The following is a 15,237-nucleotide window of genomic DNA, read 5'->3' on the forward strand; positions in this document are numbered from 1 at the left end:
TTGCGTGTGGCCAAGTGTGGCGGAACAGATGAGAACGGATAAATCCCCGAGAGATGTCATTTGCATAATCTTACTTTATGACTCGGAATGACTACTTATCACTAATACTTATATATAAAAGCTCAGCACTCGAGAAGTTACTGTATGTCTGTTCACGAATACGCGCCTCGTCAGTTTCAATTAAATCTTGAAAAAAAAAGTGAAGCTGCTTTTACGAATTTATCTTGACAGTAAAAGTAAAGGGAAATGTCTCGTTAGAGTCTTAATTAAGTAAGTTCACGTCAAATATCATGGAAATGGTCTCCTGTATCATACAAGCGTTGTAAGTATGTGGCCGAAGGAAAACATCTACCATGTATGATGAGGAAAGTTTCTATGCTGAACTATAGAGATTTTCTAATAAAAGTGTAACATAAATAAGTTTCATGAAAGTAATTGTCAGTGTGGCACCTGATTAGTGTCTTGTGTTTGCAGATCGTAAAGGTAAGTGTTATGGGTAAGTGTCATGGGTAAGTGACATGGGTAAGCGCCTCAAGTCAGTGACATGAGTAAGTGCCTATTAGAAGTTCTTGGTGTGAGTAACTCATGAATAACATTCGTGAATAAGTAAGTGTCTTGAGAGCACTTAGAGTGTCATTACTGCTTGGGGTTAGTGAGTGAATAGTAAGTGTATCTTGATAAAGTAGGTAAACCTAAGTGTTTAAGTAAGTATCTGATGTTGTCAAAAGTTACTATGTTGGGTCAGTAAGTGAGCGCCTTAAGTAACGGGTAATGAATAAGCGTCTCTTCCTCAGCACTTAACTGATAAAGTAAGCGCACAAAGCGCAGGAGTGTGAGTATGTTGTTTAAGTGTACTGGCGAGGAAGTCCTACTTGCATGTATGTCATTCTGTGTATATATGTGTACGTATGCAATACACACACACACACACACACACAGTATAAGATGAAAATAATGACAATACCCACGTATGTCTTTTAATATATATATATATATATATATATATATATATATATATATATATATATATATATATATATATATATATATATATATATTCTATATAAACTGATACATATCAACTACGAAGAAACTTTCGTTCAACACAACCATCAAGTTAATGAGCGAGATGTCTGCAGAGGAAGAAGACGACTTAATACCTTTACAAGACATTGTCTTGCTTGAGTGATTATCTTCGGTGCTGCGCGATAGGCTCTCCATTACCTAATTTCTGCTGGGGGCGTCGCGTATTCCCAGAGGGTCGGAATATCAGATATTGTTACAGGCCAGAATTCAGGAGGTCATCGACACGACCCAACGTGGAAAAGGAAGGTGAACAACTTAATGATAACTACAGTAGGAACAATGATAGTAACTGTAATAATAATGATAATAATGATAATGATGATAACAATAATGATAATAATAATAATAATAATAATAATAATAATAATAATAATAATAATAATAATAATGATAATAATAATGATAATAATAATAATAATAATAATAATAATGATAATAATAATGATAATAATAATAATAATAATAATAATAATAATAATAATAATAATAACTGTACGGCTAATGCTGATAATAGTAATAATAATAATGATAATGATAATAATAATAATAACTGTACGGCTAACGCTAATAATAGTGATAGTAATGATAATGGTAATAATAATGATAATTATGTACCACACACCACGAAGGACACTGTCCACACGTGATAACCAGGTTGACTGAATTAGGATCGTTAACCTGAGGCGGTGCGTGGATGAGGCTGGGGTTGGAGGGGAGGTGAGAGAGCCTTGAACGTGTGGGTGTGGCTCGTGGCTGGGGCGTGGGTTCAGGTGGGAGGAGGAGGTGGAGGTCGAGGAGTAGGAAGTGTAGGAGGAGGAGGAGGTCGAGGAGGAGGAGGAGATCGAAGAGGAGGAGGAGGAGGAGAAGACGTGATATAGCTGGAACACGAAGATTAAAAGGTGGGTAAATGGAGAGGATTTTTTTTACGCACAGGTGCGTACGCTGGACCTGTCCTTTCCGTACGCTGGACCTATCCATCTCTATCACTGTTCTATCCATCTTTTATCTTTCCTTCACACTGGAATATGTAAATAAAGTCGATCTTGAAAAGAGTTACATGTACCACCCTCACAGACACACCTCATACATCTTCCTCCGAGACGCTGCCAACCTAGACACTCACATCTGGCAAGACAAGGAACATCAATTTATAATCTGTCGCGAGTGAAAATGTTGACGAGCTCCCCGTGCCGTTTTCTGTTTCTTCGCTTCAGGGTATATTGGCCTCATTCCTGGACTGGAATTTGATAAAGATCAGCCAATCAGGTTGAGTAACAAGGTTCTGATGGGGTTATTCCCCTGACTGGCAGACTGAATGCAGTCTGGCAGTGTGAAGCTATGTATCATACGTCTGGCAGTGTGAAGCTATGTATCATACGTCTGGAAAAGACTTTGCATTCACTGAAATTCTTTCGTCCAACACGGCATTCTGGCTTCAGAGAATGTGCCATCGTTTCTTTCTTTTTCACCGCACCTCGAGGTTGTGTACACTGCTCATAAACCCTGTGAAGAAAATACCGTTGATGATTGCGTCTCTGTCTATACGTCTGTCCGGTAGATAGCTTTATCAATCGTCCCCAACACACCGTTTTCTTTGAAGAAGGACGGAAGACGGGTGGGGTGGGGGGGTTGGCTTACTGAAACGTGCATCTTCCTTCACAGAAACTTACTTCTCTTGCCTCAGAGAAACTCGAAACTTTGATTCAATGACACTTCCCCTTCTGTGTGAGGGAAATCTTTCCTCTCGCCTCACATAACTTTGCTCCATTTATAATTACAGACTTGATGAGATTCTCCAAGAGTTTAAAAACATACTTAAAAGATAACATCAGAGCATTCTTCTCTTTCCTTTTTGTCATGATAGCCAAAAGGACATAGGCAACTGAATGTCTTTATCATGGCCATGTAATATATATATATATATATATATATATATATATATATATATATATATATATATATATATATATATATATTATCCCTAGGGATAGGGGAGAAAGAATACTTCTCACGTATTCCCTGCGTGTCGTAGAAGGCGACTAAAAGGGGAGGGAGCGGGAGGCTGGAAATCCTCCCCTCTCGTTTTTTTTTAATTTTCCAAAAGAAGGAACAGAGAAGGGGGCCAGGTGAGGGTATTCCCTCAAAGGCCCAGTCCTCTGTTCTTAACGCTACCTCGCTAATGCAGGAAATGGCGAATAGTTTGAAAAAAAAAGAAAAAAAAAATATATATATATATATATATATATATATATATATATATATATATATATATATATATATATATATATATGCCAGGTACACATGTATCGACCAAAGACCAGCAACGAAGGGAGGATGCACAGCTGTGCTTGCTTTGAGCCAGTTACCCTCTGAGGGTTTCGGACCCAAGCGGGTTGATTTATAGTCGTTAATGCTCTCGACGACGCATTTCCTCATCTTTCCTCAAACCTACGACCAACCTCCTCGGGTCTTCCCCACAGGATACACATGCTGGATTACGGCAACTTCGTACCCGGGTACCTGTGGTCTTCCGCGGACCCCGTCCTCGCCCAGCTGGGGAACAAGCTAAGCCTCTTGCCTGACTACGACCGGGTCCTGGAAGCCTTCGACGCGGGGACGGGGTCCTGGAAGCCACCGAGTACTCGCAGTTCCTCTTCATCACGCGGGGGAGGAGCACGACCTCGTACGCCGTGGAGGAGAAGCTCTACCCGAACTACGTGGCCTGGGCCTTCCAGAAGGGAGCTCCTTATAAACACGTATTTGACAGGTAAGTTCTGACGCAGCGTTGTGTTTACGCAGTCATGTGCACGGGGCAGGGGTCGGCGTCTCATCGTACTTTCCTTTCCCCTCTAAAGATAATTATTCTTTTTCTTTTTTTAATTTTCGTTTAGTGGTTATGTAGCTGGAAGATGAGGGTCATAATGACCTTTAACAGTGATCGCAAGGCCTAAAGACCAAACCACTGACCGACCAACCAACCATCCGACCAGGTCACCAACCAAACTGCAAGGACGTTGAGTACACGACAGTCTACCAGGTTAGGACGAACCGGGTTACGACCAGCCTGACGTCAGGCAACGCTCACTGGGCGGATGGCGAGGTGCGCATCGCAGAACTCCTTTATCCAACGTATTAGGACCGCGTGAATCCCCCCTCGTGATACCCCAGACACTCGCTACTCTGCGTTAAGTAATGTTTCTCGCCTGGGATTACCTCAGGTATTTGCCCCCCGCGGATGGCATACCGGCACAGCAGGAGGAGGAGGAGGAGGAAGAGGAGGATATACATATAAAAAAGAACGAGTATTTGCTGGTTTTACGCTCTTGTACGGCACGGGAGGCCATCCTAACACGGGCGTAATGGGAGGAGGGTTTAGGTGCGGCCCGTATTTGCAGGAGGGTTGTAAACAAAGCCATTAGGCAGATTACAGTTTACGTAAACAGAAGCAATCACCGTGTCCCTAACACCTGAATGCAAAGCTATCAGCGTGGGCGACGCGCGCCAAACAAAACCACAATGTTAACCAAATTCCATTTCTCTCTTTCTTTTTTTTTTTGGTCGTGATTCTGAAATCATTCGAAGTTCTGGGATTTGATGCTTTGTACTTCTAATCACAGCAGATGATACAGCTTTCCAATCCTCTGAATCCACGACCTCCCAGTTAGACGGGAAGTGGAGCAACCCGTCATTCATTCCTTTCGTCCTTCATGATGTGTATATATATAGAAACAAACAGACGTCTCTGCAGCCAAAGATTCAATACCTCGGACATGAATGTTGTCTTCCTTGTGAGTGGATGGTGCTGAACCAACTCGTCACCACACACGCACTCACACACACCAAGTGTCTATTGTTCCATTTCGTATTTCACACACGTTCCACACAGGCCAGGCATCTGTATGTATCATTTCGTTTTGCTCTGGTTCACGCTTGGATGTGGGGTATTCCTTACTGAAGCAACGGAAGATACACAGAAAAAAGAAAGAGTTGTTCAAGTGTCTGAAAATCGTCGGAGAACTTCCAAAAGTCCATAAATGTATCTTCCTTCCACCGCTTGCTGCTGGCTTTCACAGGAACTCCAGAGAAATGTTCAAGTTTGTGTGGAGTTAGCATGCAAAGCGATCCCTTATCTGTGCCAGATATTTTGAGGGATTGAGGCGCATCCGTCGCTTACTGCTGAGTGAAGATAACATTACTGGAAACCCTCATCTTAAGAAACGAATCATTCAGTCATAATGGATACCGGAGACTTTACAAACTCTGGCCTTTTTCTTTTTTTCTTTTCTATGCATTTTACGAGAGAGAGAGAGAGAGAGAGAGAGAGAGAGAGAGAGAGAGAGAGAGAGAGAGAGAGAGAGAGAGAGAGAGAGAGAGAGAGAGAGACTTTCCCATTATGAGCGAGTCACGTTCTGGGCTCCATCAATTATCTTTAAGTGGTACAGCATATCTATAAATCGCTTCAGGGGGAGGGCGCTTAGATCTTCAAAACAGCTTTTATGCTAACAGAACACAGTAACGCTCATTGTGTGACACAGTTTACATATATATATATATATATATATATATATATATATATATATATATATATATATATATATATATTATTTCTTTCTTTCATACTATTCGTCATTTCCCGCGTCAGCGAGGTAGCGTTAAGAACAGAGGACTGGGCCTCTGAGGAAACATCCTCATCCAGCCGGAATCATGACTGATAATTTTTGTAATCATGCAGATTGTCTAATGAGGTTTGGATCCTTCATAAAAAACAAGTTCAAAACCATCTCGACGGTTCTTGTTTTTTACAATTTCGTTGTATGAACAGCAACGACAAGCGAAGCAGGATATACATCAAACAGAAAGTGTGGTTCGTATTGAATTTTCAGCCAGGTGGTGTCAACCAGCTTTCAAATGACTATATTTCCCCATATCTTACTTACGTGTGTTGATGAAGTGTCATAAGGTGTAGGTGGAAGGCGATGCGAGTGGTGTGGTGTGTGTGTGTGTGTGAGTGTGTGTGCAATGTGTGGAAATTCATATTTTAACAACTGCTGTCCAAGCTGTTCCGATAGATGTTGTTATCTACGAACAGTTGTATGAATAATGTATTTAGTTTGCATGTAATTTAGTTTCTGCGTCAGTGATGGATGAGGCGCCACACACGAATTGTACTGAACGTTACGCTATGTTGGAATGTATGTATAGATCTTGTGTTATTTGCTGAGTGTGAATTCACACGAACTTCCTGGAGATGCAGATGAAGACGTGTTGAATGGGAGTACACAGATATCTTCAAGATCTATCGGAGTGCTTGACGGAGGAAGATTCAATCAGATGTCTCTTGATGTGCGATGGTAAATTCTTCGTTCTCCCATACGATGGTATGTGCACATATCCGGTCCATAATATCCATCGAGAGTCATCCCTCCCGGGTGTGCATGGTGTGAGTATCATCAGCTGCCAGTGCATGACCGTGTGTGTCAAGGTTCACGTAGCATCTCGCGTTCCTGACGCGTGTTTGGAGTAATGGTGTCAACCTGACGTCAGGTACCTCAGCTGGATGTCCCAGTCTGGCCTGGTCGACCACTGGAGGCGATCCGTCGTCGACTCCTTCCGTCGCTCGACCGGCCGGGGGTCGAGGAGTGGCCAGGCCGAGGGAGGAGCGCCAGTACCTACAGCCACTCTCCCTCGAGCACCTGCAGGGGGCTTTCATCGTCCTGGCCCTCGTCAGCTGTGTGGCCCTCGTGGTCCTACTGCTGGAGGCGACCTCGGAGTGCAACACGGGAGAGTGATCGATGACGTCTCGTGAGGACAGGTAGGTCTGTTACCTGAATACCAGGAACGTTAAGCGTTCTGAGGACACACCATCTGTCAGTGGTACACATTCCTAGTCACATTATTTCCATGTTAGCTGAGACGGCACGGGCGACTGAGGCCCTAATTAAGGCCTCTCTGACGATATATATACATATAAAATATCAACATTACATACAGTTTTCCAATTCGTTGGTGACAGGTTCTTATATTTCAAAGTCCTCGTACACTTCGTCTGGGAAAAGGAACAGAGTCTGTGTGTTTATCATTTCCAGGAGCGGTGGACAACAGCTCAACAACATCATTATGCACCGCAGAACTCACCCAAACATTCCCTCTCACAAAACACACGTTCTGACCCCCTCTCCTTCTGGGCAACATATCGCCAGGCTGTTCCTTCTGTTTCCATCGCCTCTCCTCGTGATCCGACACGTCCCCCAAGGTATTACACATATGCCTGGCTCGCCAGCGAGAGCTCTCTCTCTCTCTCTCTCTCTCTCTCTCTCTCTCTCTCTCTCTCTCTCTCTCTCTCTCTCTCTCCCACACACACTTCTGGATGATGGGAACAAACAGGTGATATTCAGTTCCACTTCAACATAAAGGAAAACCAATGATGATCCTGCGGTGAAGGTTTCTGTGGAGGATTTGATTATGATCAGCTTCGATCGTCTGTGATACATTTTTGAACGTGTCGCTTTCACCTGCGGGGTGTGTGTGTGTGTGTGTGTGTGTGTGGGGGGGGGGGGGGGTGTATTTCTAACGCACAACCACTCCATCGACTTCCGTCAGCACAAAAGAAAAAACCCGGAACATTATATAATATATATATATATATATATATATATATATATATATATATATATATATATATATATATATATATATGCCAGGTACACATGTATCGACCACAGACCAGCAACGAAGGGAGGATGCACAGCTGTGCTTGCTTTGAGCGGGTTTCGGACCCAAGCGGGTTGATTTATAGTCGTTAATACTCTCGACGACGCATTTCCTCATCTTTCCTCAAACCTACGACCAACCTCCTCGGGTCTTCCCCACAGGATACACATGCTGGATTACGGCAACTTCGTACCCGGGTACCTGTGGTCTTCCGCGGACCCCGTCCTCGCCCAGCTGGGGAACAAGCTAAGCCTCTTGCCTGACTACGACCGGGTCCTGGAAGCCTTCGACGCCGGGGACGGGGTCCTGGAAGCCACCGAGTACTCGCAGTTCCTCTTCATCACGCGGGGGAGGAGCACGACCTCGTACGCCGTGGAGGAGAAGCTCTACCCGAACTACGTGGCCTGGGCCTTCCAGAAGGGAGCTCCTTATAAACACGTATTTGACAGGTAAGTTCTGACGCAGCGTTGTGTTTACGCAGTCATGTGCACGGGGCAGGGGTCGGCGTCTCATCGTACTTTCCTTTCCCCTCTAAAGATAATTATTCTTTTTCTTTTTTTAATTTTCGTTTAGTGGTTATGTAGCTGGAAGATGAGGGTCATAATGACCTTTAACAGTGATCGCAAGGCCTAAAGACCAAACCACTGACCGACCAACCAACCATCCGACCAGGTCACCAACCAACTGCAAGGACGCTGAGTACACGACAGTCTACCAGGTTAGGACGAACCGGGTTACGACCAGCCTGACGTCAGGCAACGCTCACTGGGCGGATGGCGAGGTGCGCATCGCAGAACTCCTTTATCCAACGTATTAGGACCGCTTGAATCCCCCCCCCCCCTCGTGATACCCCCAGACACTGGCTACTCTGCGTTAAGTAATGTTTCTCGCCTGGGATTACCTCAGGTATTTGCCCCCCGCGGATGGCATACCGGCACAGCAGGAGGAGGAGGAGGAGGAAGAGGAGGATATACATATAAAAAAGAACGAGTATTTGCTGGTTTTACGCTCTTGTACGGCACGGGAGGCCATCCTAACACGGGCGTAATGGGAGGAGGGTTTAGGTGCGGCCCGTATTTGCAGGAGGGTTGTAAACAAAGCCATTAGGCAGATTACAGTTTACGTAAACAGAAGCAATCACCGTGTCCCTAACACCTGAATGCAAAGCTATCAGCGTGGGCGACGCGCGCCAAACAAAACCACAATGTTAACCAAATTCATTTCTCTCTTTCTTTTTTTTTTTGGTCGTGATTCTGAAATCATTCGAAGTTCTGGGATTTGATGCTTTGTACTTCTAATCACAGCAGATGATACAGCTTTCCAATCCTCTGAATCCACGACCTCCCAGTTAGACGGGAAGTGGAGCAACCCGTCATTCATTCCTTTCGTCCTTCATGATGTGTATATATATAGAAACAAACAGACGTCTCTGCAGCCAAAGATTCAATACCTCGGACATGAATGTTGTCTTCCTTGTGAGTGGATGGTGCTGAACCAACTCGTCACCACACACGCACTCACACACACCAAGTGTCTATTGTTCCATTTCGTATTTCACACACGTTCCACACAGGCCAGGCATCTGTATGTATCATTTCGTTTTGCTCTGGTTCACGCTTGGATGTGGGGTATTCCTTACTGAAGCAACGGAAGATACACAGAAAAAAGAAAGAGTTGTTCAAGTGTCTGAAAATCGTCGGAGAACTTCCAAAAGTCCATAAATGTATCTTCCTTCCACCGCTTGCTGCTGGCTTTCACAGGAACTCCAGAGAAATGTTCAAGTTTGTGTGGAGTTAGCATGCAAAGCGATCCCTTATCTGTGCCAGATATTTTGAGGGATTGAGGCGCATCCGTCGCTTACTGCTGAGTGAAGATAACATTACTGGAAACCCTCATCTTAAGAAACGAATCATTCAGTCATAATGGATACCGGAGACTTTACAAACTCTGGCCTTTTTTTTTTTCTTTTCTATGCATTTTACGAGAGAGAGAGAGAGAGAGAGAGAGAGAGAGAGAGAGAGAGAGAGAGAGAGAGAGAGAGAGAGAGAGAGAGAGAGAGAGAGACTTTCCCATTATGAGCGAGTCACGTTCTGGGCTCCATCAATTATCTTTAAGTGGTACAGCATATCTATAAATCGCTTCAGGGGGAGGGCGCTTAGATCTTCAAAACAGCTTTTATGCTAACAGAACACAGTAACGCTCATTGTGTGACACAGTTTACATATATATATATATATATATATATATATATATATATATATATATATATATATATATATATATATATATATTTCTTTCTTTCATACTATTCGTCATTTCCCGCGTCAGCGAGGTAGCGTTAAGAACAGAGGACTGGGCCTCTGAGGAAACATCCTCATCCAGCCGGAATCATGACTGATAATTTTTGTAATCATGCAGATTGTCTAATGAGGTTTGGATCCTTCATAAAAAACAAGTTCAAAACCATCTCGACGGTTCTTGTTTTTTACAATTCTGTTGTATGAACAGCTACGACAAGCGAAGCAGGATATACATCAAACAGAAAGTGTGGTTCGTATTGAATTGTCAGCCAGGTGGTGTCAACCAGCTTTCAAATGACTATATTTCCCCATGTCTTACTTACGTGTGTTGATGAAGTGTCATAAGGTGTAGGTGGAAGGCGATGCGAGTGGTGTGGTGTGTGTGTGTGTGTGAGTGTGTGTGCAATGTGTGGAAATTCATATTTTAACAACTGCTGTCCAAGCTGTTCCGATAGATGTTGTTATCTACGAACAGTTGTATGAATAATGTATTTAGTTTGCATGTAATTTAGTTTCTGCGTCAGTGATGCATGAGGCGCCACACACGAATTGTACTGAACGTTACGCTATGTTGGAATGTATGCATAGATCTTGTGTTATTTGCTGAGTGTGAATTCACACGAACTTCCTGGAGATGCAGATGAAGACGTGTTGAATGGGAGTACACAGATATCTTCAAGATCTATCGGAGTGCTTGACGGAGGAAGATTCAATCAGATGTCTCTTGATGTGCGATGGTAAATTCTTCGTTCTCCCATACGATGGTATGTGCACATATCCGGTCCATAATATCCATCGAGAGTCATCCCTCCCGGGTGTGCATGGTGTGAGTATCAGAAGCTGCCAGTGCATGACCGTGTGTGTCAGGGTTCACGTAGCATCTCGCGTTCCTGACGCGTGTTTGGAGTAATGGTGTCAACCTGACGTCAGGTACCTCAGCTGGATGTCCCAGTCTGGCCTGGTCGACCACTGGAGGCGATCCGTCGTCGACTCCTTCCGTCGCTCGACCGGCCGGGGTCGAGGAGTGGCCAGGCCGAGGGAGGAGCGCCAGTACCTACAGCCACTCTCCCTCGAGCACCTGCAGGGGGCTTTCATCGTCCTGGCCCTCGTCAGCTGTGTGGCCCTCGTGGTCCTACTGCTGGAGGCGACCTCGGAGTGCAACACGGGAGAGTGATCGATGACGTCTCGTGAGGACAGGTAGGTCTGTTACCTGAATACCAGGAACGTTAAGCGTTCTGAGGACACACCATCTGTCAGTGGTACACATTCCTAGTCACATTATTTCCATGTTAGCTGAGACGGCACGGGCGACTGAGGCCCTAATTAAGGCCTCTCTGACGATATATATACATATAAAATATCAACATTACATACAGTTTTCCAATTCGTTGGTGACAGGTTCTTATATTTCAAAGTCCTCGTACACTTCGTCTGGGAAAAGGAACAGAGTCTGTGTGTTTATCATTTCCAGGAGCGGTGGACAACAGCTCAACAACATCATTATGCACCGCAGAACTCACCCAAACATTCCCTCTCACAAAACACACGTTCTGACCCCCTCTCCTTCTGGGCAACATATCGCCAGGCTGTTCCTTCTGTTTCCATCGCCTCTCCTCGTGATCCGACACGTCCCCCAAGGTATTACACATATGCCTGGCTCGCCAGCGAGAGCTCTCTCTCTCTCTCTCTCTCTCTCTCTCTCTCTCTCTCTCTCTCTCTCTCTCTCTCTCTCTCCCACACACACTTCTGGATGATGGGAACAAACAGGTGATATTCAGTTCCACTTCAACATAAAGGAAAACCAATGATGATCCTGCGGTGAAGGTTTCTGTGGAGGATTTGATTATGATCAGCTTCGATCGTCTGTGATACATTTTTGAACGTGTCGCTTTCACCTGCGGGGTGTGTGTGTGTGTGTGTGTGTGTGTGGGGGGGGGGGGGGTGTATTTCTAACGCACAACCACTCCATCGACTTCCGTCAGCACAAAAGAAAAAACCCGGAACATCCATCACACACGCTGCAGGTAAAAGCAGAGCAAATGGCAAGGACCCAGTGCTCCTCCTCCTCCTCCTCCTCCTCCTGCTGCTGATGATGATGGAGGAACGTCACACAGTCGATGTTTGACATGAGGGATCAGTGATAGTCACGGGTTACTGCAGTGTCTTCCCCTCCACACAACCCACCTGCTCCCTCCCTCCTCACTCAGTGTTTCCTTTTCCTCTTCTTTCAAATTCTTCCGTTCTTCATTTTTCCCCCTGACTTTCCACCTTGTCCCGTGGGATAGATATTGACACCTCTCACTCACAACAACAATGGATGTCCCACAGGACATGCGGGCACTGAAAGTGTGTGTGTGTTTGTAAGTGTGGTCTTAGAATGATCTTGAGCACCTTTAACGGGGTCCAGCAGCTCCGGTATATATATATATATATATATATATATATATATATATATATATATATATATATATTCCTATGAGTCCACGGGGAAAATGACACAAGATAAGTTCCCAAGTGCACTTTCGTGTAATAATCACATCATCAAAGGGGACACAAGAGAGAAATATAAATCAGTTGATATACATTGAAGAGACGAAGCTAGGACGCCATTCGGTAAACATGCGATTTATATATATATATATATATATATATATATATATATATATATATATATATATATATATACATATATATATATATATATATATAAAGAACATCGGCGCCTTTCGGGGTTCCGTCCGTCAGCCACGCTCGTCCTTTTTAACGATATTTTCTCGTCGACAAATGACTCACTCGTATGTTTACATCTGAACACACTACTGCACCCACACCCTCCCCCCGCCCGACACCAACCCCCACCCCCGGGTGTTTGGGTGGGGGGGTGGGGGGGGTAACCTAACACAGGAGACCCCCCCCCTCCGTAACGACCACTCTCCTACGACACTACCATCCCGCCGCCCCGGGAACCATCCGTAACGACCACACTGCACTAAGCAGGAGGAGGAGACACATTCCAATTTCCTTTCCATGTCGTTGAAGTTTTTGTTCGTTGCTCCTTCCATCTCGATTCTCCCTTTGTTCTTGTTCTTATTCATCTATTCATCTCTGTGATGCTCGCTCCCTGCCCCAAGTTGGTGTGTGTGTGTGTGTGTGTGTGTGTGTGTGTGTGTGTGTGTGTGTGTGTGTGTGTGTGTGAGCGCTGTTCACCTTGATAGAAAATGCCAGATATACATCAAACTGGATAGACTATTTTTTCCTTCTAACAACAGTACTAAAACAGGGCTCGCTCTATATGCAGTTGAGTGCGTGTATGATCTTCCCTTAAACTGCCGCTTATAACAATGACGCTGACGACCTTAATGACCCTGGCAAATAATAGGCTCAAATCACCAACCAATCACCGTGGAATGGGACGCTTGCTTACGTAACGTGAGCCGACAACAGAGAGGACCTATGCTGAGCACCAGGGGACTGTCACCCTCACTCTTGCACCCCCCCACGAACCCTCCAAACAAACACCCGCCCAGCCCCTCCTCTCACGTCCTAGGCTTCGCTCACCCGTTCCCCCTTCAGTCAACGATCAAGACTTGGATGTTTCTCAGCTCTGTTCCCCAGCCATCTAAACCTGCAGCGAACTGAGCCTCAAAGAACATGGGGGGAGGCCCCCCCGCCAAGCTTACACCGGGCAAAGACACTTTGATATACAATAAACAAAGACAAAACAATAACACGGGATCGTCTCTCCACTGCAAGTGAAGAGTCACGTCTGGGGAGGACCACATCATCGTCAGGCAACGAAGCAGAGTACAACTGTCTCTGCCACTGAGTACAGCGCAGCCTTGGAGTTCCAGGAGCCCCTTGGATCAACGGGAAGAGCGGTCCTGTAGTTTCTACGTGTATATATATATATATATATATATATATATATATATATATATATATATATATATATATATATATATATATATTCCCTTTTCTCTCCCATTCCAGTTAGTGTTATCATTTCGACTCGCCCACCACAGCGAATTTGAAAATAAAAAGCACAACTCATGACACAGGTACATTATCATCCCAAGTTACGTCAAGTCCTTCATCAGATGTGCGTACACAATACACAAACAGAATTCACTTTCAGTGTCCTCGCGGCTCTTCTCCTCCTCAAGCAAATTACAATCCCTTCCACCAGATGTTATCTGTTTTCTAAACCAGATAGAAATACATTTTTCTTTCGACTCTTATCAAAGTCAACGAGTTATAGATAACGTGATGAGGGTATTAGGTCTCGGATACTCTGAGAGAGAGAGAGAGAGAGAGAGAGAGAGAGAGAGAGAGAGAGAGAGAGAGAGAGAGAGAGAGAGAGAGAGGCCAGCGGGCTCCTCATCAGCAAAGGCGGAGCCTGACATATCTGCAAGTGTTCCTTTGAACTCCGCTCGATGCGTTTCTCCTGATGAGGTGAACAGTCAGGAGTCTGTAATTTTCAGTCGGGCGAAACTTGAGATGGAGAAGGAAATGAGAGAGAGAGAGAGAGAGAGAGAGAGAGAGAGAGAGAGAGAGAGAGAGAGAGAGAGAGAGAGAGAGAGAGAGAGAGAGAGAGAGAGGTATGGAGTCAGGGCACCAATCAAACAACAGATCACCTGTTGATTATATTGCAGGTAATCAACAAGAGGCAGCGAGGATCTTTCCTCACTCTTAGTCCATCAACAACAAATACAGCGACATGGTAAGAATCACCCTGGAATGAGGCCATTGTTCTGGTATCCGTACGCTGATGTAGCAGAGTATTGCCCCTCTGTAATAACCACGTTTGTGAAAAATCGTATTAAAGTTATACTGACATCAAGGTCTAATTTCTCCCTATATATATATATATATATATATATATATATATATATATATATATATATATATATATATATATATATATCCCAGAGTCTCTGGTTACCTTGTGTGGGTGACCCGGATTTAACTATGGTGTTAAAAGCTGGACAGATGGTTGCTGGTGAACAGTCTCGCGTGCGAGAACCACTACAATATTTTCGTGGAGTGCACTCCCATGCCTAACAACCACTACAACACCTGGTTGGGACCACCTCTATTCATAACAACCACCACAACAACTGGTGGGAACCTCTACTATTCA

The 15,237-nt window shown here is 44.5% G+C and overlaps 1 protein-coding gene across 1 annotated transcript in view; it reads left to right on the forward strand.

The window, feature by feature from the left end:
- Positions 1–14,916, forward strand: part of LOC139753945 (glutamate receptor ionotropic, delta-2-like) — a 23,013-nt gene extending 8,097 nt beyond the window's left edge. Inside the window, 3 exon segments of the mRNA XM_071670905.1 lie at positions 7,959–8,246; positions 11,028–11,294; positions 14,750–14,916. Of these exon segments, the coding sequence (XP_071527006.1) occupies positions 7,959–8,246; positions 11,028–11,271 (532 nt within the window). The 3' untranslated portion in view covers positions 11,272–11,294; positions 14,750–14,916.
- The last annotated feature ends 321 nt before the right edge of the window (positions 14,917–15,237 follow it).

This window comes from Panulirus ornatus, chromosome 16, assembly GCF_036320965.1.
Source record: "Panulirus ornatus isolate Po-2019 chromosome 16, ASM3632096v1, whole genome shotgun sequence".
In the NCBI taxonomy this organism is placed as follows: domain Eukaryota; kingdom Metazoa; phylum Arthropoda; class Malacostraca; order Decapoda; family Palinuridae; genus Panulirus; species Panulirus ornatus.